We start from the raw sequence: 20986 nt of genomic DNA, 5'->3' as shown, positions 1-20986 counted from the left end.
CTCCCCGCCGGCCTCACGGTGCCGTGACGGCCCCCCGTCCCCCTCTTCCTAGCGCGGGGCTTGCAGCGGCGGGCCGGGCCCCTCGGTGCGCTCTGTCCCATGGGGAAACGCGAGCACCCGCGGCCTTGCGCTGGAGCCGCGCCCCGATTGCCCCACGCGGGCCTTGGGCGGGTTTGAGTGCCGGGCCTGTTCGAGCCGCCCCGGAGCGGCGCGTTGCGTTTAGTGCTGCTGGGTTGGACTGTGTGTACCCCAAGCCCTGCTGCTTTAGTGCCGCCGTGTGCTGGAAAAAATGTACCTTTCTGACAGAATGGTGGTTGATAAAGATAATCGCCGTTTTAAGTAATTTGTGGGGATGATTACCCAAGGAGAGGCTATCTTTCAGGTTTTAGTGAGCTACATAAACACGGATGGACTGGACTGTATCAGAGCAGGACCTTCCACTTACGGCGGGGTTTATCTCCCACTGCTGCAGGATGAAAGCTTGGAAATCGCACAGCCGATCAACAAATGCCATCTGAATATACCTGCCTACTGGCGTCCTGCTGTTCAGCCTTATGCAACAGCTGAGGCTGAGGGCTAGTTTCAGCTTCATCATCAACTTTCAGGTCAGTTAGTTTCATATCTGTAGATTGGCCTTTAGTGCGAGGAGACCTCATCACTCTCTACAACTACGTGAAAGGGCATTGTAGAGAGGTTGGTGCTGGTCTCTTCTCACAGGTAATTGATGATAGAAAAAGAGGGAATGGCTTTAAACTGCAACAGGGGAGGTTCAGACTGGACATTAGGAAAAAATTTTTCACAGAAAGAGTGGTCAGACAGTGGAATAGGCTGCCCAGGGAGGTGGTGGAGTCACCATCCCTGGATGTGTTTAAGGGTCGTTTAGATGAGATGTTGGGGGATATGGTGCAGGGGAGAACATTGTAGAGTAGGGCTGATGGTTGGACTTGATGATCCCAAGGGTCTTTTCCAACCTGAATGATTCTGTGATTCTGAGACGGAGTAAGTTTAACATTAGAAACTTAGTTTTCCAGCTTCTCCCAACAGTCAGTAGCCTTCTTTTTGAGGTCTTATCATCAAGTGTAATATCCTGCATTTTACACAAAATTCCTCAAATCTTAATTGTAGAAGCTACTTCTGTTAAGAGCGCAAGATGAAAATTTGATGCTCCTTGTTACTGCTGAAGGAAGATGAGTAGTGTTTGTCAGTTCAGCTCAACGTAAGGGTAACTAAGCTAATTTTCATTAATGTTAAGAAATTTAGCACTAGGGGGAAAGTTATTAAATTTAATATGTTCTTCTAAGGCTGAAGCAGTAGCTGGGAGAAAACTTCATCACTAATAAGTGTTGAGGAGCATGGATTCTGCCATAGAACTGTGCTGCATGATACACACTGGCCAGGAAACAAATGTAATCATGTTGTTTTGAGCAGCGGTTGATTTGCATGTCTAAGCTTCATTTCTCAGCAGGTGTGGATAGTGTGTTTTGTCATAATTGTTACAGATTTTTCATAGAGTTATAGGATGGTTTGAGTTGGAAAGGACTAAAGATCATCTAGTTCCAACCACCCTGCCATGGACAGGGACACCTTCCACTAGACCAGGTTGCTCAAAGCCCCGTCCAACCTGGCCTTGAACACTGCCAGGGAGGGGGCAGCAACAATTTCTCTGGGCAGCCTGTCCAGTGTCTCACCACCCTCACACCGTCAAGAACTTCATCCTTACATCTAATCTAAATTTACCCCCTTTCAATTTAAAGTCATTACCCCATTTTTGAGCATGTTTGTTTTGTTTGCATTTTTTTTGTTGTTGTTGTTTTGCTAAAATGTAGCGACATATATGAAATCATGCATTTGTATTTGTCTTTTCCCTGTAGCATAAGGGAGAAAATTGCCATTTCTGAGATGGCAAGTCCATTCGTTTAAAAAACAAACAAAACAAACCAAAAAACCCCCAAGCCATCTAAGGTATAAAAATACCAGATGTCCACTGGCCTCATAACTAAAAAAAGAAGTAGTCTTCCATCCAAAGGGGAAAATGTAATAGCAAGTTCTTTAAGTCATCTCCCAGGAGATTTATTTTCCCAGGGTCTTCATGCAGTCATTCTGCTGAGTCAAAAAACACTGCAGGCCAAACATGTTGGTGACAAAATTTCCTTCTGGCAAGTAAAATAAAAATAAGTACTCCCTTTACTTCTGGTGGGATAGAAGAGAGGAAGATGAGGTGGGCATTTCCCAGTAAACTCAGAAGGCTAGTCTGGAGTTACACCTAGTCTGTAAGTGTAAATTGTATGTGCTTGAAGTAGATGTGTTGTATGAGGTATAGTTGATACAGGGGCTGTAGTTATCTTGAAAAGACCTGATGTTGGACTGCTGAGAATCTGAGAATATTTGGACTGCAAAAACAGTGATAGATCTCAGTTTAAAGTAAGGGTCATCAACTGTATCCCAGGTTCAGATATCCTCCCAACTGTGTTTCTGCAAAAATATATCCTGATCTAACTAGGAAATTTAAAATGTGTAGAGAATTATGGGAATTCTCCTTTGCTTCCCTTCTTTTTAATGGTCACCTTGTGGGAAACTGCTGATCTAGGGACTGTCTTTTGCACCCAGTTAATTTACAACAGAGCCAACAGCATCAAAATGAAACTGAAGGTTCTGCTAGCGCTTCTGAGAAACACTGATTGCTGTCTATAATTTCATTTTTCATTCCCAAAGAAGAAATTAATTGCATGAAAAGGAAGGGAGTGAAGGAAATTCACAGGTCAGGAGACTGACAAGGTCTATGGAGGTAATATGTTTGATCCCTCTAAGAGAAAAAACCGATTCTGTTATTTAGACTTGACATAGACACTAAACTATCAAAACACTGGCAGGCTTAGATGTACCATGGGCATGTAGGTGTCCAGGAACCTTTACTGTGGAAAACTTGGAGGGGGATTCAGAGGATCTAAAATTTGGGCTTTGGGGCCCACGAGAATATTTAAATACTTAAACTCCCCTTGTGGATCCAGCTTGTTAAAGGTTTGAATACGTTTGAGTACAGTCAGTTTCATTTTTGTCTTTCATTGCAACTGGGGGTTGTTATGAGAACTGGGTGGTTATACCAGGCAGAACAAAAAGATGCACCTTCATCTTTGCCCCTCTTCCTGTTTCACAGTTTCTTAGCAATGCTCTTTACCAATTTGCAGGTGTTCAGAGGGACAATGAATTATCCCAGGAAAAAAGTTAATTAAACTTACAAATATTTATATGTATGTTAATGTGTGTTTATGCTTTACTACATTACTTTGTAGCATTTGGATTACTTTATGTAATTAGAAGTTTAAAGATTGCAAGATAGCAAGCATTACTGCATCACATGCTATCTTGCTATCCTAAGTTTGCAGGAAAGTACATGAGATTTTAAAGAAGTTGAAAGTATTGCTGATCAGTAGCAAAGGTTGGCAGTGGAGATTGGAGCCCTCATTTTGGATTTCAGTTCTTTTAGTTTGAGATTCAGCACTAGAGTCGCTGAAATCTTAATTTTTCTCAGGAACTCAAGTGCTGCACGACTCATGCAAACCAATTATCTCATTTGTCTCTCCAACCATAAAGCAGAAGTAATAGTATTTTTCCACTCCTTACTAAGTGTGATTAGTTAACACAGTTTGTGTACTTTTCGAGGAGGAATGTGATATCATTCGGTAAACTTCCTAGGCCTTCCCTTATTGTGTCTATTCTGTTGTGTTTATCTTTGATAGTATTAATATGAAGATCTCTTACTTCCAGAACTGTGTGGAAAGATTTAATGTTAATATGAGTATCACAGCAAGGTTGGATGTTGATTTGGAATATTGGCTACTCTCAATTAATAAATAAAGTAGGCTCAACAAAACTGGAATCTAAAGCAGTGATGAGTACAGGATATATTAAAATTGAGTCACAAACAGAAATTGATACTGATTTGACTACTTGTAATTGCTTTAGGACAAATGAAAAGAAAATGGGAAGAAAGACTGAAGAAAGTGGAAGAACTAGCATCTCACTATGAAAGAAACCCTCTTCCTCCAGTTTATAGACCGAAACTGTCCAAACCCTTTCTGCCATCCTCTGTTTGGAAAATATTTTGTCGGCAGGCTGAAGCTTTCAATTATGTAAAAACCTGCAAAGAGGTAAATTATTTGTTAGGTGAATGTCTCTACTCTTTAGGTACTTTCAAGGTTGAACTTCACTTAAAAGCTTGGTTGACGGTAAAGCCTTTATCAGATTGCAAGTTCTTTTTTTTTGTCTTCTTTTTTTCCCCTCCTTCTCAATCCTGAAACAGTGAGTACACCGGAGGTAGCTCTAAGAAATACTAGTTCTAACATACGAATTGATGTTAACCTCTAACAGTAAAAGTGCTTTTTGGTAACATTTGGTAACATTGTAGTGATAGATTTGTTCCTTCTGAAGATGAGCGAGCAGTCAGGGTTGGCAGAAGAATGGGAAGGTAGTGAGAGTTGAGTAGGAAGAAAGAGGAGGAAAAAACCGACAAAGAAAAAGAGATAAACAGGAGGCAGAGACAAAATAGAAACAATACAACTCTACAGTGACATCAGAGTAGCAAGTTCAGATGATAAGAAATGATGAGCCAAATAATTGTTATGCAAAATGTATCCTCTGTTTTCAGTTTAATACTTTTCAAATTGTCTGCTGCTTTTAAAGAAAGTACTGGGTTTTTCTCCACACTGTTTTAGGTGTTTAAGTAATCCCAACAGTCTGTTTTCCAAAATGTACTCTTGCTGGCTTGGCAGTAGGGGGTTTTTTGTGTTTTCAGATTTCCATTTTTGGATTTAAATAATACAAAGTCTAAATATTTGCTATAAAGCCATATGCTGCCATCATGTCCGTGATGCTGTTCCTTTCAGGACATTGTTCCTCCTTCTGTTAGATGCACTTGCCCCTGATCAGAAAAACAACTTTATAGAGAAAACAGAGTTTAGACATTAATGCACAACAAAGAAAAGCTTCAAATTTTTACTCATGTAACTGAAATCAGAATAATGTTCTTAATTAAAAACAGATGCTACTTAGCTTGAAAAAGGTTAAGTGATCTACTTGCAGTTTTCTAGTATTTACTAACCTTTGACCAAAGAAATGAATGTCAAATAGGAACTTCTGAAGACTTTAACTGTTTCTTTGAAAAAAACCAAACCCTTCAATGTTTTTATTTAAAAAGGATGTTCATGTATTTGCCTTGGAAAAGAACACACGAAGTGGACAGAGGTTTTACCTTGTGACAACATATAAAGAGCTTTGGTTTTATTACACGTGAGTATTTGAAAAGGTACCCCTATATGTTACCACAAGATACTCATATACTGGATATACTATTATCTAGTAATAGCTATTACTGGATAGCTATCCCCAGTAGCCATCTGCTGCTCTGACTAGCACAGAGCTGTGATGGGTTGCATGAGGTTTGATCTTGGCCATGGGGAAAATCTTCATAAGGACAAACCAATCTATTCTATAGGGGGTTTCAACTTTGAGTTGCAGACTGCCATTACTTTCTGTGAATTAAGGGCCCTGTCTACTGAACTTAAATCTAATAGCAGTAGATTTGCTTTTGATGTCAACTTTCCTCATGGGGTCATACCAACACATGACACATACATTTCTATGATCAGTCATACATCAGTTTAAATGGGCATTAATATAAATGTCTGGTTACCGATTTATGATTTTGTATCTCTGTGATGTAGTTTCAAGTACTGACAATTTGATCATGCACTGAACTTTTTTCCCAATTTTTTGTTTTACAATAAAACATTTGGTTATAAAGTAAAAGAAATCTAAGAGTCAATTTTTATGTGAAAAGCAAACTTAATTTTTTTCTCAATTTGAAAATGAGATTAATTTTTAATTTAATTGGAAAAAAAATCTATATAATCTCAATTGTAGTGCTTAAGACATATGAGTGATAACTTAATAAGTTTTCTACTGTAGTTTCCATCATTCCTTAAATTCTCAACAGCATTTCTGTTGACAGTATTTATTGTAAGACTTGGGGGGATGTGGAGAAGAATACAAACTTAAATCCTAGGCCAGACAAGTACCTTTGCTGATACTTGATGCTGAAGTTGGTTACAGATTTTTCAAAGCATTATAGGGCTGCTACTTTTTTGACATGGGTGGTTGATTGAAAAATAAAAGAATATTTAGGACTTGTGGGATCCTTGTTTGCAACTGATAAGTATGTATAATGTTTATTGTGAGAGGCTGTAAATTTTGTTTTTCCTTAGGAAAGATTATAAAACAAGTCTTATGCATTGCTATGAAGTAATTCCTGAAAAAGATGCTTGCAAACTTTATTTTGATTTGGAGTTCTACAAACCAGCAAATCCGGATGCAGATGGCAAGAGCATGGTTGCAAAGTTAATTGAGGTAAACTGGAGCAAAGTCCTATTGTAGATTAATATGAATTTGTTGGTGATTTAATATGAAACCAAAGTATTTAACAATTTATCTTGATTATTCTGTAGTAAAATGAAAAAGAATTGTAGACCTAGTGGTTATTTGTAGGGAAGTAGAAAGTACTATTTTAATTAAAACAAAGATTCTCTCCTTTAAGTGAAAGGAAAAAATAGAGAACGATGGTTATTGGAATGCTTGTATTCACTGTAGGCTTACTGATATAAGTTTGCTTTGCAGATTGTTTTCTGTGCTCTGCCACTTTGAGGCCATGAAACTGAAGGAGTGTTTAGGTATTTTTCAGAGTAGCATCAATAAAAGTTGCATTCAGGTATTCCTCAGTTCATTTCCTTTGCCAGCTGGTGCAGTCATAGATCAAGGCTTAGATAAATCCCTCCTGATTTTAGGTGTCTTCAGATGGCAGTTCATTGTAGCTGAGTTAAGTGGTGACGTAGAGAACATCAGGTGACTGCACTTATCAATTTGGTATCTAAAGTTAAATATCTTTGCTAATTATCGATTTTATTAAATAGTGCAAATTTCCATTTTATTCCAAATTTGGTTGGAAAATGAGCTCCCTGCAAATTCGATATGACAGAGGTGGAAAATAAAACAAGTTTTTAGAAGAATATCTTCTGTTACAATAAAATCTCTCTTTGAGTGGCCATTTGTGAGACTTCTGATGTTTACATGTCCCTAGCTAGAAAGAAAGAAAAAGATGGTTGAGGTCGTTCCTTCGTAAAGGGCCCTTCACTGATACAGCATCCAGAGCGGTTTACTCCATTGTGGATCAGTTCTGAAATCTAGAGATTCCTCAGGTTAAGAAGAGAACTCTGGATTTGCTGGGCAGGGGAACTGAGATGCTGAAACCCTAAGCTTCCAGACCCTTAGGTTCTGAGTCCCAGTCCTAAGCATGAGTAATCGAAAGCTTACTTATACAAGGTTTTTAGAGCTATTTTAGAGCCAGACATCTTGGTTTTTGCTTAGTGAGTGTTCATTGGGTCATAAAAGTAAATTAGCATATCAGCCCTTTGTATCATGATAGCCTCTGCCTTCCATTCTGGGTAAACATGCATTACACACATTGTCACTGTGGGTGTGAACTGCTTTGTGGTGGAAAAAAACAGATTATAAAGCCACTAAATTAGTCTTTGACCTGAAAAACTGAAAATCTGTTCAGTTTATCAGTGTTAGTATATGCAGTGACTTGCTTATATCAGGAAATACAGTCTATGTCAAATTCGGTTAAAATTTGCTATGAATTAGTTTGAATTAAATTAATTATATGCTCAAAATGAGGAAAAAAAAATTGAAAAAAGATACAGAATCTGCATTTGTGTTACATTTTATAGATAACACTATTAAAAATGCTAGAGAAAATAGCCTAATTAATGTTTATAATTTCAGCTTGTCAGCCAAAAATTAAAAGAACTTTACGATGTAAATTGTTCAGCCAAAGATGTCTTGAATTTAGATTCCAGTACTGATGAAAAATTTAGTCGACATTTAATATTTCTACCCCAAAAGACTGTATTCAAGGATAATATTCATGTTGGTAAGTGTGTTCTTTTCTCTTACACGTAGAAGTAAAAGGTGAGGTTTTGACTTAGTTCAGTGCCATCTCATGTTTGAATATTTATTTTAATGGAATTATATGTGGAAACAAATATGTATTCCCAGCAGAAATGACTACCTGTTTCTATTTCATTAAGCCTTGTTATTTCTCATCTCATCTTCAACTTCCTTTCTCTATGATTAGCATTTCTGTTTGCAAAAATGTAACTTTTTTTGTACCTGGCTTTTAGTTTGCAAATTGTTTTACAGTATGACTATCACTCCTTAATTTTCAGGTTAATGTCAGTCTTAACAATTAAAGCTACAATTATTGGCTCTAAATACAATCGGTTTGTGCTAAGTGCAGGATCAGAAAAGCAGGACAGTTTCAAGCCACCCACGCATAAACATTGCTAAGAGAAAGCCAAAAGCAATTTTAATTGTTGATGTAAGTTGGGTTTTCATGGGATATGGCAACTCCAACACAAAGATTTGCCAGTTCAGGGTTGTCTTGACTCCATTTTTAAAATAAGTATAATAATAGCTCCTCACCTCACAGAATTATCTTGAACATGCTCTTAAAATACTGTTTGTGAAGCACTGAGGTGCTAGTAGTGAGCACTAAGATAAGTTAATGTTGAAATTCATAGTTTCTTCTTGTGTATATATATTCTGTATATACAAGCAGACTTACAGACATACGTTGAACAATGAGGGCACAATAGAATATCAGCTGAATTTTGTCTGAGTGAAACAGGAACTGATAGAAAACAGCTTCACCAATGGTGGAATTAAAATCTGTATCAATCTACAAATGCAGAACTTCGGGTTATTTAAAGTTGCACCTGCAGCCTTGGTTTTGTAATTTCTTAATATTTGAGTGTTTGATTTTGTAACCTTTGTTTCCTTATTGTGTTTGTTTCAAACAAACCAATAGGGTGAGGGAGAGGAATCAGAAATGCTGTTATATAATACCGTATTAATAATCTCATTGGTTATTAGAAGGGATGAAATTTAGATTTGTGACATTTACCTCTACCATTTGTGTTCAGGAAGAACTGTGACAGCAGCAGCAGGATTACAAGAAATTATGTGCTTTGTTACTGGGTTTCTACTGGCAGTAGAATAGGGAGACCTGAGGATGTTGGGTTCATAATTTTGATCCCACTCTGGTTCCCACTCGTATTCTGCTGTCTGCTTGGCCACAATCTGTCTGACTGTGTTCATGCCCAGTCTTCCTTTCTCACCCTTACCTCTTTTTCTAGCTCTGCACCTTCTCTCATTCCAGTCTTGAGTAAAGCTTATATTGTATTTCTTCTTTTTTTTTATACCTCCTGCATTTTTTAAGTAACTTCTTACTGTGCGCTGTGTGTGTCCTAGCAGGGGATTGTAGAGAGCTGTTGTGGTTTAACTCCAGCAACTAAGCACCACACAGCCGCTTGCTCACACCCCTCTGGTGAGATGGGGGAGAGAATCAGAAGGGTAAAAGTGAGAAAAACATGAGTTGAGATAAAGACAGTTTAACAGGTAAAGCAAAAACTCGTGCGCAAGCAAAGCAAAACAGGGAATTCATTCCCCACTTCCCATTGTCAGGCAGGTGTTCAGCCATCTCCAGGAAAGCAGGGCTCCATCACGTGTAATGGTTACACGGGAAGACAAATGCCATCACTCCAAAAGTGCCCCCCCCTTCCTTCTTCCTCCCCCAGCTTTTGTTGCTGAGCATGATATCATATGGTGTGGGATATCCCTTTGGTCAGTTGGGGTCAGCTGTCCCAGCTGTGTCCCCTCCCAACTTCTTGTGCATCCCAGCCCATTTGCTGGTGGGGCGGGGTGAGGAGCAGAAAAGGCCTTGACTCTGTGTAAGCACTGCTCAGCAGTAACTAAAACATCCCTGTATTATCAGCACTGTTTTCAGCACAAATCCAAAACATAGCCCCATACTAGCTACTGTGAAGAAAATTTATTTTATCCCAGCCAAAACCAGCACATTCTCCACCCCTTATTCCATGCCATTTACATCATGCTCAGGTCTCACACTATCCAATATATTCTCATTAGCCACCACCACCCTTTGATGTAATACATAGATATCATTCCCGTAGTCTATGGACCACCCCTGTGAAATGTCTGTAAAATGTCCACAAATGTCCAGTGAGTTCATTTAGTCCATGACTTTGGGCTCCCTCTGTTATGGCGGTCACTCAGGACAGGAGAGGTGCTGTGTTGCATGGAGTTCCTGGGCACCAAAGCCAGCTCACGTTGGGTCACTGCTGCACTTGCACTGCTTGTAAGGCTTCTCCTCCATTGGTTCAGGTGGTTCCTGCTGTAGTAATTCCTATAACGTGCAACTCAAATCATGGGTTACAACAATTTAAGGTATTTCCATTACAATATCCACCCCTGGTCCGTTTGGGCCAGGTTATAGAGTTGAACATTGCAATTAACTCCTCCCCTTGCCCCTGTTCTGGCCTGGTCTTATCCACAGACTGCAGTCCCTCAGGGCTGTACCTGCTCCAAGGGGAGCCTTACCGATGAGCCACAGTCTTCAGGGTGTAGCCATGGCCACAGGTTAGGTCAAACCTAACGATGGCCACAGATGCTTCAAGGTGTACCTGCTCTGGTGTGGACTTAGCCACAGATGCTTTGGGGTGTCCTGCTCCCACGTGGACTCATCCACGGGAGAAAATTAACTCTATCCCAGATAAAACCAGCACAAGAGCACAGGGAAGACGGGCTCTTTGCTTTTAGTACTTGATGACAGCACAGTGGTGCTATCATTAATGACACATGCTGGGCTTCTTTCTAGCCCAGTACAGCATTAGAGAGAATCTTATTTTCTTTTTGAATTGTCTAGTTATTTCATGGGGAGAACACATGTACTGTTGGATAAAAGTTTCGTAGGGTTGACACGTGTTTTTATTGCTCTGAGGAATCATCTATGAAAGCTCTTGTCAGCATGAACAGCTGGAGGAGTAGAGCAAACTCTAAGGAGAGGCTGGATCTTACAGGTCTGTATGTACGTGCAAATTTTTTTTTTTTAATCCAAATATTTTTAATATATGCACGTGGTCCATAGCCTAAGCATCACTTCAGGCCACAATTCAGATCTATACTCCAGCACAAAGAGGCCATAGCATTTCTCAGAACCCATTTTTTTTCAGATTTTTTTTAACATTAAAAAAACCTATTTCTCATTTTTAGGAGCAGTGGAATCTGTGTCCCTAAACCAGGAACAGATCACATGGCAAGCTAAGCAGATTGCCAAATATATAAGGAAATGCTTATAATATTGGCTGCCAGCCCCAAGCGTGACGCAGAACAATTATTTTTGATGTGACACCATGGTAACAGCTACAAACCTCAGAGACTTAAGTGGGATTACTGCAATTTTTCGTTCAAAAGTACGGTGTTTAACTCCTCTGCCACTCTAAAACTCCTAAGTGATACATGGATGATAAATAATTTGATATGACAGCAATTATAGCATGCGATCTTGATAACTAAATTACATTAGTCAGTTCCGTAGAAGCTTGAGCTGTTTATTCTAGCCCATTAGTAAGAGTGCTGTGACTCCACTGTGACATGAATTTGACATGTTTACTGTCCGACTTAAAATATATTTAGAGATTGTGTATTCATGTTCTGCCTTTGCCTTTCCAACAAAATGTTGAAGTTGCAGTAAAAATTGATTTTTTTTTTATAATTGAGATATGTAAATGTGTTAAATTCATGCATGTTACCAATAATATTACACTCTAGACTTTTAATTAATGTATTTTAGTAACCTCCTTGACAAACCTGGCTTAAAGCGCATTAGCTTTGTGCAAAATACTTTGCTGTAGTAAGTAACTAAAAATGCAGATAACTTCATAAAGTAATTTCACAGAATCTACATGAAAATTTATATATTCTTTGAGGTGGCAGAAAGATTTTTTCTAATTAAACTTAAAAGCGTTAATATATTTTTCAGACACATTCAAGTGTGTCTTTTTAAATTCATCATTGTGGTGTTCTGTCTAATAAAAAATACTTTAGGATGAGTTAGTGGTATTTATATGGGATAAACTAGGACATGAACTATCACATCTTGGATGATAGTGTTTCATAAACATTTTATGTCAGGAGTCATGCACAAAGTGCATGGACTTAAAGTTAAGTATGCTTAAAAACATTTAGTATATAATATTTGGAATAATTAGTTACTAGTTAGAATTTAAATACAGGGACTGAGTTCATAGCTCATGTAAGAAAGCACAGGAGATCATGTAGGTCCACAGGAAAGCTGTGGAGATCAATGAATTTACATTGATCTACACAGTTGACAAATCCCAAATACAAAAATACAAAATACACTCAAGGATCAAAAGTGTGAAATGCAGGTTTGGTTCCCACATCTGACCAGTTAGAAGAAATGGGAAGAGAGAAAACAAAACTGTGTGTGAATGATAAGAGCTAACTCCCAAAATAATCTTTCACTGACAGAACCCTTTCTCTTCTGACACCAGAGTCATTGCTACTTAATTACACATGCAAAAAAAGGAAGTGGTCAACCAGGACTTTTAAAGATACTTTAACTTTTATGGTAATTGAAATAAATTTCATTTCTGAAATAGGTACATTTTTTCCCTGAAGAGCTGAGTAACTATTGTTATAAACCTAAGAAATTCTGTGTGCATATTTGAACACACAGGGTCAAAACACTGTCTATGACTATGAATCATTTGTGTGCCTCAGTAGTCCTGTAATGAATTATGAGGATGGTGATATTGATGCTTGAATCACTGAGTCACTCTGCTGATATGTAGCATAGGAGGACCCATATTTCATATTCTTTCAGGTTCCCCACTGAAGCTTCATCAAACCGCTGCAGAATCCTCCTTGCCTGTATTCCTTCCGCTTCATAGTTTTATTTTCATGTCTGTATTTGTTCTATTCTCTTCTTTCCTCCTGACAGTAATTGGGCCATGGTTTTTATTTGTCTGTCTTTGGTTACCATCTAGCAAAGCCTGGAGGTACTATGGGAGCTGAATTACAATACTGGGAGTTTGAAAAGTCATTACAAAATACTTCTAGAAAAGTAATTTGTTGTTCAAGTAAGCCCTGGTCAAACTCTTACATCAGTTAATACACTGTGAAACTGCAAGTAAACCTTTTTAATCATTCTGAAAGTGAAATTAGGGAAAGCAGTAGTGAGAGGGACAATCACAAGCTCTTCAGAATTCTAAATCTGAGCTTGTTAATGTCATTGCATGCTGTCATTAACTACTGCAAAAATATTCAGCTGATTAAAAACTACCTATGATTGGATAAAAAAATAAGTTGTGTAATAGCAAAGCTATAGGAATGCTTTATTCATGTACTGAAGACTTTCACTGAGGGGTACTTGAAATATTAAATCAAACTACATTTTATAAAGAACCTTGACTACTTATTTTTTGGTATCACTGTCATTAACAAAGTGGTTGTACATGAAGCATTTTAGTAAGTCTTACTATTAACAGCTTAGTTCATATGCAGAAATGTTCCTCCTAAGCTAGCATGAAGACCCAAACTAAACTTGTTCAGTAAGTTTCTGACATTCTAGTGGAAAATTCAGGTTCACAGAAATTTTGGTGCAAAAGTCTTCCTCGTGGTAGTCAAGTCAAGATCATTTGTGCTCCAAGTGTGGGAACAGCTTGAGATCTTGTCTGTCAGAGGCTTTAATAACTGCAATGGTACCGGTGTTGTGATGAGCAGGAGAAATTATTTTGAAAGATGCCAAAGACTTTTATTTCAATTTTGCACTTTTATCTGGGATATTTAGTTTGGGAAATTGTAGTGACAGCCTATGCCTTTTGGTTTCATTATGTTGTCTTTATTTCTAATGAGGTGATTGCCAAGCCATCTGGCTTCTCCGTCCTCTCTGTTCTCAGTAGTAAAATTGCAAAGGGGAAGATTGTGGCTGTATGATGCAACTAATATATGCACAATTGTTAAATTTTCTCGTGGTTTTTTTTTTAAAAAAATTTACTAAAAACTCTTGCTAGGCATGGGTTTCTTAGTTACTAACCAGAACCATTTTGTACACTGGACTGGTTAAAAGATTTTTTTAAAAATCCAAAAGGGGAAAAAAGTGCCCCAAACTCTGACCGCTTCCATCTTGGCTGCTTAGAAAAATGTTTGCACAGGAACTGTTAATTCTTTCTTGACTCATACATGACATTACCCGCTTTTGAATTTTTTTGTTTTTAAGGTAACTTTGTGAGAACCATTTTGCAGCCTGCCATAAGGTTAATGGAGAGTAAAGCTGCTGCTGTGATTCCAGAAGAAGGAGTAGGACATGTTTTCCAGTGTTCTGCAGAAGGGGCTGGATTAGATGGTTCTCTTACAGACCTCACAGCCACTGAAGATGCTTCCAAAGGCTGGCCAGCCATTGCTCACAAGACAAAGGATATGGAAACATCACACCAGGGAGAAAATTTGGAACTTTCCTTTCTAATAGTAAATGATAAAGAAGGTGACAAGCAACTTTTTGTGGATCTAGGTAAATATAAGTGCTTTTAAACCTCTTTGGGATGCCACAAAGCTTAAATGAGATGTTCCTTAATCTTTGATTTCAGACAATAAGAACAACAGTGTTCTTATTGTTGTTCCTACGGTCAGAATTTAAACCAAATAATGCTGTACTTTAAAGGAGCCTTAGATTCTTGGTCCATGGAACTTCTTATATTACTACATTTAATTATTTTGTTCTGAAGTTTGAAGAAACTCTTGCCACACAAGACTCTCTCTAATTAATTTTGTTCCTAAGGTCTTAGTGCTCCTATTTGGATTAAAAGAGGGTAGCATATATTGGGTTTTTTTGTCATTTCAGTTGAGTTAGGCTTAATTATGGAACAAGTCTTACAGGAGTGACCTTCTGTATTGTTCTGCATGTATGAATTGAGCCTGCTTCACCTGTTTGGAATGGCAGTTGTTAGGTTTTGATGACAGAATAATAGAAATTTTGGGTTGGGCACTTCATGGCCCAGCTGGGATTAGCCTATTCATGGTATTAAAATGTTAAAAATCTCCAGGTGCGCAACACCCATAGTCAAACTAAAGTTTGAAAGTTCCTCCCTTCTCTATCCGCATATCTGATTTCTCTGCTTTTTGCCCTCAGTGAAATGAAAACAGCTTAGCATGCTTTTGTACAGCAGTGTGTTGTGTACTTGAGAACTTAATCTTGTTTTTTTCTCAGAATTCTCTGAAGAACCCTCATTCCTTCAAATTCTTCTCATGGAATTCAGGATTACTTTTATTGCCAGCCTCTTCAGTATGTCTGATTTGTTGAAATTGATCCCAAAGTTGGCCCTCCATTACTGATTCAGAAGGATTACTTTGCACCTACTGTTCAAAATTCCTTCAAGCATATTCATGAACAGAAATTAAAGAAAAACAAATTGTTTACTGTATCACTTTTTAAGAATTTGATGTTAGTCCCCAAAAGTTAACCATTCTCAATATTTATGTTAAACACATTACCTCAAAACTGGAAAGTTAAAATCAAAATAGCTAGAATACTGTATTACATCATGAGGTTGCAGTGTTAGAAAGCTCTGTGACATACTTGTTGTATGAGTTCTTTAAGTTCTTTTATCTTCATGAAAATTAAATGCAACCCAGAAATAGAACACCCAACTCCTCAAGAAATCCTTAGACAGATTAGGCAATGTTTAACATACTTGTTCAATTTTTTGTTGTTTGTTTTTGAGATTGGAATTGAATTTTGCAGATACATGCTTCAGACAAGAGGTGTCTGGTCCACAGAAAACAAAATTTGAATATTAAGTCTTTTCTCATTAAAATAATTGTGTAGCTTCTTATGCTCAGTTGTGTCTAAGGAAAAGTGTTTAATTTACAAGTACTAAGTATCTTAAATCCTAGCCAGAATTGTTATGTTAAGAAATATTTGTTTTCCTGTAGGAGTTTATACAAAGAATAGAAATTTCCGGATGTATAAATCATCAAAAGCAGGGAAAAATGTGATTCTGAAGATAGCAGAGGATAATAAGTTTGTCCCTAACTGTGAAGAGAACATTTCCTTGGAAGAAGCATATTTCCTTTCCTCTTTGATCTGCAACATTAGGTAGTTGTTTAATTCCGGTGGAATATAAAATATTTTTAAATACATCTCATAGTGATTTTTCTCTTGCAACAGTTACAGATAACTACTATCAATGGGCAGTTATTGCATGAAAATTGTTACAGTGTAATTTAGGAGTTTCCAGTGGAATTCCTTCTCTCTGAAGAAAAAATTTCTTGGGGGTCTTTTTTTTATTTATTTCATGTACCTTCAAATGTTTAAAGAACACAGAACATGTGGTATGGCTTCTGAGTTGTGCCTTATTTCACTACACACACTCAAAATGCCAAAATGTAACCGTTATTGTTTGGTCAGATTCTGTATAGTTCTGAAAGGAAAAATTACAGATTTCCAGTCAGTTAAATATGAAGAATCTAAATATTTTCCAAAGTATGACCAAAAAAAAAAAAAAGTATTTTTGTAAATGTTTACTTGCATACCAGATTTCCCATCTGGTAGATACCTCCTTAGGTTGGACTCTGACACATAAAATAATCAAGTTTTCTGGACCTATTGTAAACCTCTGATATATCTTACCCTGCACTGACTGCATCTTAAATTGATCCTAATCATTACTGCAGCGGAAAGAAGGTTAAAATGGTACATCCATCTGTATAATATGTATAATATTTTTATTAAAAACATGTATTTGTTGTGACTTCAGTTTTTATATCCCGAAATGTTCATTATCCTGAACTGTTGCCAGCAGCCCCGTACCATAAATCACATAGTGCATTCAGATCACAGGTATCAGCCTCAGCTGTTGTAAATATGGATGAGAAATTGTGCTGTATTGAATTTAGTCTTCTGTGATCATCTGGCTTCCAGCTAGCGATATGGCAAGGGAAAGTAGTTCATTGTAGAGAGAAAAAAAAAAAAATTAAACCTTTCAAAGGGTATAGATGCATAAATATTACATCTAGAGTACATACTGCTGTAAGAGTGTGGACCAGCAGTCTTTAAAGGGCTGGGTCTTGGGATTTTTGCCAAGAACTGAATTTTGCTGTTCTGGAGGAAGAAACCTTTCCCTCTGCTGGTGCAACTCAGAGGAAACTGTCAAATTGAGAAGAAAAAGTGCTACAGGAATAGCAAAAGGTAGCATATGGAATCACAGACAGGTTGAGGCTGGCAGGGAGCTCTGGAGGTCATCTGGTCCAACCCCCTGCTCCAGCAGGGCCACCTAGAGCCCGTGGCCCAGGCCTATGCTATGTTATGCCATACTGTGACATGTTACAGTATATTACACCATACTATGTTATGCTGTAAGAATCACACATTTTCCTTTGTATTCTCTCTTTTCTTCAGAGCGACGGATGACACAAAAGTTCTGTCATCTGGCTTTTCAGAGGAGCAGAGAAAAACGTCTACTTTTTTAAACAGTAAAACTACCAGAAGCAGTAGAGGTACCTCAAGCCTTTTCTACTGGATAGGAAAAAAAAGTACTCTTAAATTAGATGTACTGTGGCTTACACACCTGATAACCTCTAGGACTTTTCTTCAGCGGGCTTTCTGCAGGAGGCAGGGCACACCTGTACTGAAGGATGTTCTGCAGCACTTGAATGTCATTTACACTGCGCCCTGCCCCCTGCTCCCATAGCTGTCAGGCTTTGTCTCAGTTCCATTCTGTACCTCGGGGGTGGGGGTAGCAGTTTAGAGATCTACAGGGAAGTAACAGTGGATTTATCCCTCGTTTTATTTAAAGATTTGGTGTGATTCATGTACATTTTCTGTCTATGGTCTATATAATGTGTAACAGTGTTACGTATTACAATGGCAAAACCAGTAACAGTATGTATATGTGGCCTTTGTTTTAACAGATTCCATGGAAGGTTATCAGGATTCACCATATCCAGAAATTGATTATTTTGTTCGTTCTTTGGTTAATAAAGATGGGGTACAAGGAGGTAAAGACCACTTTACTGTTTACAAATGAGTATTCTGCAGCAGTGTTTTTAAAGAATTCATTAATTTCCCACCCCCCAGGGATACGGCGATGGAATTATTTCCCTCTGGAAGAAATACTTGTATATGATATTTCTGGTTACCGTTGGTGTGAAAATATTGGAAGAGCTCACAAAAGTAACAACATAATGTATGTTCTTTAACTATTCACTTTAAAGCAGCTTTATTTTCCTGCTCAACTATTAATTCTATAAAAATGCTGAAAAACTCTTATGAGCACCTGTTACAATCTCTGCTCTCTTGCTCTGTGGGGATACAATGGAGTTTTTTTTAAAAAAAAAAAACAAAACAAAACAAACTTTTTTCTCCCCTAAATTTACTTTGTGGTAACTGAACTTTAATTTCTAATATTTCTATGAAGTAATCTTCATGCTATTTAAAACATGTGCCTAACAAGTCAGAGTATGTTAAAGCTATTAAGTGGTACTGTGCTTTGATGCTTCTTAGCTAGGAAGCTGAGCAATCAGGAATAAGATAAAGAAAACAGACCACTTTTAATTTACAGTGCATCTTAAATTACATTCTTATGTCATCAAAATTACAAAGATGATAATTCCTGCCACCACCTCAGTCAAGATGAGCTTTGCTAGTGACTCTACAAGGACTTGGATGACTTACAGTTTTAGCAAAATAAGTGTTGAAAAGCCAGGTTTTTCAGATGACATTAGAATTGCAGTATATCATTAGTAGAAATATTTTAACTAAAAATAATTCTATATAACATTTAAAATAACTGAAAGATAAGGAATGTGTTTTTGAGAAGCAAGGGTATAAAAAACAAACCCACAGCCACTATGCTAGATGAACTTGGTGTTTCTCAAGCAAGTTGCTTGAAGCTTGGTGTTTCTAAAGCACAGCTGAAAAAGATGGATGTCTTATCAGTTGATAGGAAACAGTGATTTTATCTGGCTTTTATAGTAAAATTATCTGTAACAGCAGCAGCAACACAGTCTTATCTTACAGTTAGGTCCAATATACTAACCTTACTTTAATGACTTTTTCTTCCAAGCTTTATGTAACAAAGTTGACTAAATTTCACTTTTGAATGTTAGTCTTAAAAGAAATATATTTTTAACTAAAGAAACCTGAAGTTTATTGTACAAAACAAGTATGTAACAAGTATGTCAGTGTATGGAAGCAATATCCATAGATGGGGACAAATAAAACCTGTTCCTTTAGTGTCAGTTTCCTACCGTATGCATTCAGTTCATTTAGGTGCTGTTACTAAAAACTGTATTATTTCAATCTTAGGATTCTGGTAGATCTAAAGAAGGAAGTCTGGTATCAAAAGTGTCACGATCCAGTCTGCAGAGAAAAAAACTTCAAATCACAAAGTATGTATTCTGTGATTTCAAAGCAATGATACTTAATACTTTTTGGAATGTTAACTTTAACTAATGCCATATATTTGATTTAGGTTTTCCATTACCAACTAGGATATGTCTCCCGTTTCTTTTCAAAGAGGTATGTTTTTGTCCTATTGATATGCTAAAGTTCAAGAGAGTAAAGCTGTCTCTGGAAGTCACTGGGAATCCCCACTAACATGGTCTGTTGAGCTCCATACAGTAGTTACACTGGTATAGAGTAGCTCCCAGAGCAGTTGTGCTGGTGCAGTAGCTCCAGGCAGTAATATTTAAGTAAGTTCTCCAGCACCAAATCTAGCACAAAACGTGATAAAGCTAACTTACTTGGAACAGCCTAACTTCACCTGGGACTAAAGACTTTCTCCTGTTTTGGTCTGAACAGCAGTTCCCAGTGCATAAACCACAAGACCACTGCAGGTTCAGAGTGGAAAAACTGCCCAAGTTAAGCTCTGCTGTGCATGTTTGACTTCATGCTGGGCCAGCTAAAACAGAAGTGCTTATGGAACACTGGAGTCAGAAACTCAGATCTGAGTGTCCATCTTAGTGTATTAAAGCAGTTATGTTTACCCATACAGGTAGAACATTTAAACCAACCTGATACTGCACCTAGATTCCAAGCCCTGAACATAATAGTTTTTCCACCGAGTAGGCAATGAGAGTTGGCACAACTTTTAATTTTACACTTTACACTTTTAAATTGTATACCGCAGAATGGCACTTTAAGCTCTACTTAAGCAGATCATCAATAGCTATTAGTGTTATTTCATAGGAAGTATAATATAAATGCATTTTCAGATCCTGACGGTATCTTTGACACTGAAATTAGTTTTAACCTTGTATTATTTTAAGCAGCTGTATACAACAGACTACTTGTAGCTTGCTAGAGAAACAGCAAATTTCTATTCCTGTTAAAATAGGCCTCCACAGGTTAACGTGGCTATAAATGAACATGCTAGAAAATCTGTCCTGTTGGCCAGCTGTCTGTAGTATCCATTACATGTAACAGTACGAGTTTCAAACTTTCAGATCAGAGCAGTTAAAAGTATGAAGACCATTTCCATATGGAGTAAGTAGTATTCTCATTTCTAAAAGGAAGAAGAGGATGAAAGGGGGAACACAGAAGAAAAAGTAAAACCACATTCTAATGCATCAGATTTGTCAAAAAGCTCAGTATCTTTAGAAAAAAGCTTGTCACAAGACTTCCAGTTGTCAGACAGTGAGTGGGACAATGCAAGCGATGATGCCCGTTTCCTAGAAGCTACTGAAGATGTGGAACTAGCTGAAGCTGCAAATGATAGTCTGAATTATGCCATGGAAGAAATTCCTGATTAAGTTCTTTTGGAAGCTTTAAGGAAACAGGACATTTGCAATGAAGGCAGCAGCTAACCACCGACTTGGCTAGCAAAGACTGCTAGCAATGAAGCTTGCATATCACAGGCTTTCTGTGAAAGATACTGCGATGCAGTTCAGAAGTGCTCTTCCAGAGCTGTCAGGCAACAAACTGAGTATCCTCACAACGATGATCTTCAACAGGCATGAGGAGATCGCAGACAATTACATGAGGCTGAAGAGT

The 20986-nt window shown here is 37.7% G+C and overlaps 1 protein-coding gene across 2 annotated transcripts in view; it reads left to right on the top strand.

The window, feature by feature from the left end:
- The window catches only part of PRIMPOL (primase and DNA directed polymerase), a 21255-nt gene extending 269 nt beyond the window's left edge, over nucleotides 1-20986 (top strand). Inside the window, exons 2-15 of one of the 2 annotated variants that reach the window (XM_074822740.1) lie at nucleotides 383-605; nucleotides 3964-4148; nucleotides 5195-5286; nucleotides 6261-6402; nucleotides 7837-7984; nucleotides 14216-14506; nucleotides 15203-15277; nucleotides 15928-16090; nucleotides 17393-17490; nucleotides 17905-17991; nucleotides 18071-18179; nucleotides 19301-19383; nucleotides 19467-19513; nucleotides 20506-20986. In XM_074822740.1, the coding sequence (XP_074678841.1) occupies nucleotides 3969-4148; nucleotides 5195-5286; nucleotides 6261-6402; nucleotides 7837-7984; nucleotides 14216-14506; nucleotides 15203-15277; nucleotides 15928-16090; nucleotides 17393-17490; nucleotides 17905-17991; nucleotides 18071-18179; nucleotides 19301-19383; nucleotides 19467-19513; nucleotides 20506-20745 (1755 nt within the window). In that variant the 5' untranslated portion in view covers nucleotides 383-605; nucleotides 3964-3968 and the 3' untranslated portion in view covers nucleotides 20746-20986. The remainder of the gene's footprint in view (nucleotides 1-382; nucleotides 606-3963; nucleotides 4149-5194; nucleotides 5287-6260; nucleotides 6403-7836; nucleotides 7985-14215; nucleotides 14507-15202; nucleotides 15278-15927; nucleotides 16091-17392; nucleotides 17491-17904; nucleotides 17992-18070; nucleotides 18180-19300; nucleotides 19384-19466; nucleotides 19514-20505) is intronic. The other variant, XM_074822742.1, reaches the window with a different exon arrangement.

This window comes from Strix aluco, chromosome 4, assembly GCF_031877795.1.
Source record: "Strix aluco isolate bStrAlu1 chromosome 4, bStrAlu1.hap1, whole genome shotgun sequence".
Lineage (NCBI taxonomy): Eukaryota > Metazoa > Chordata > Aves > Strigiformes > Strigidae > Strix > Strix aluco.
Note: the sequence above shows the minus strand (reverse complement) of the source record. Positions and strands in the feature narration are given on the sequence as shown.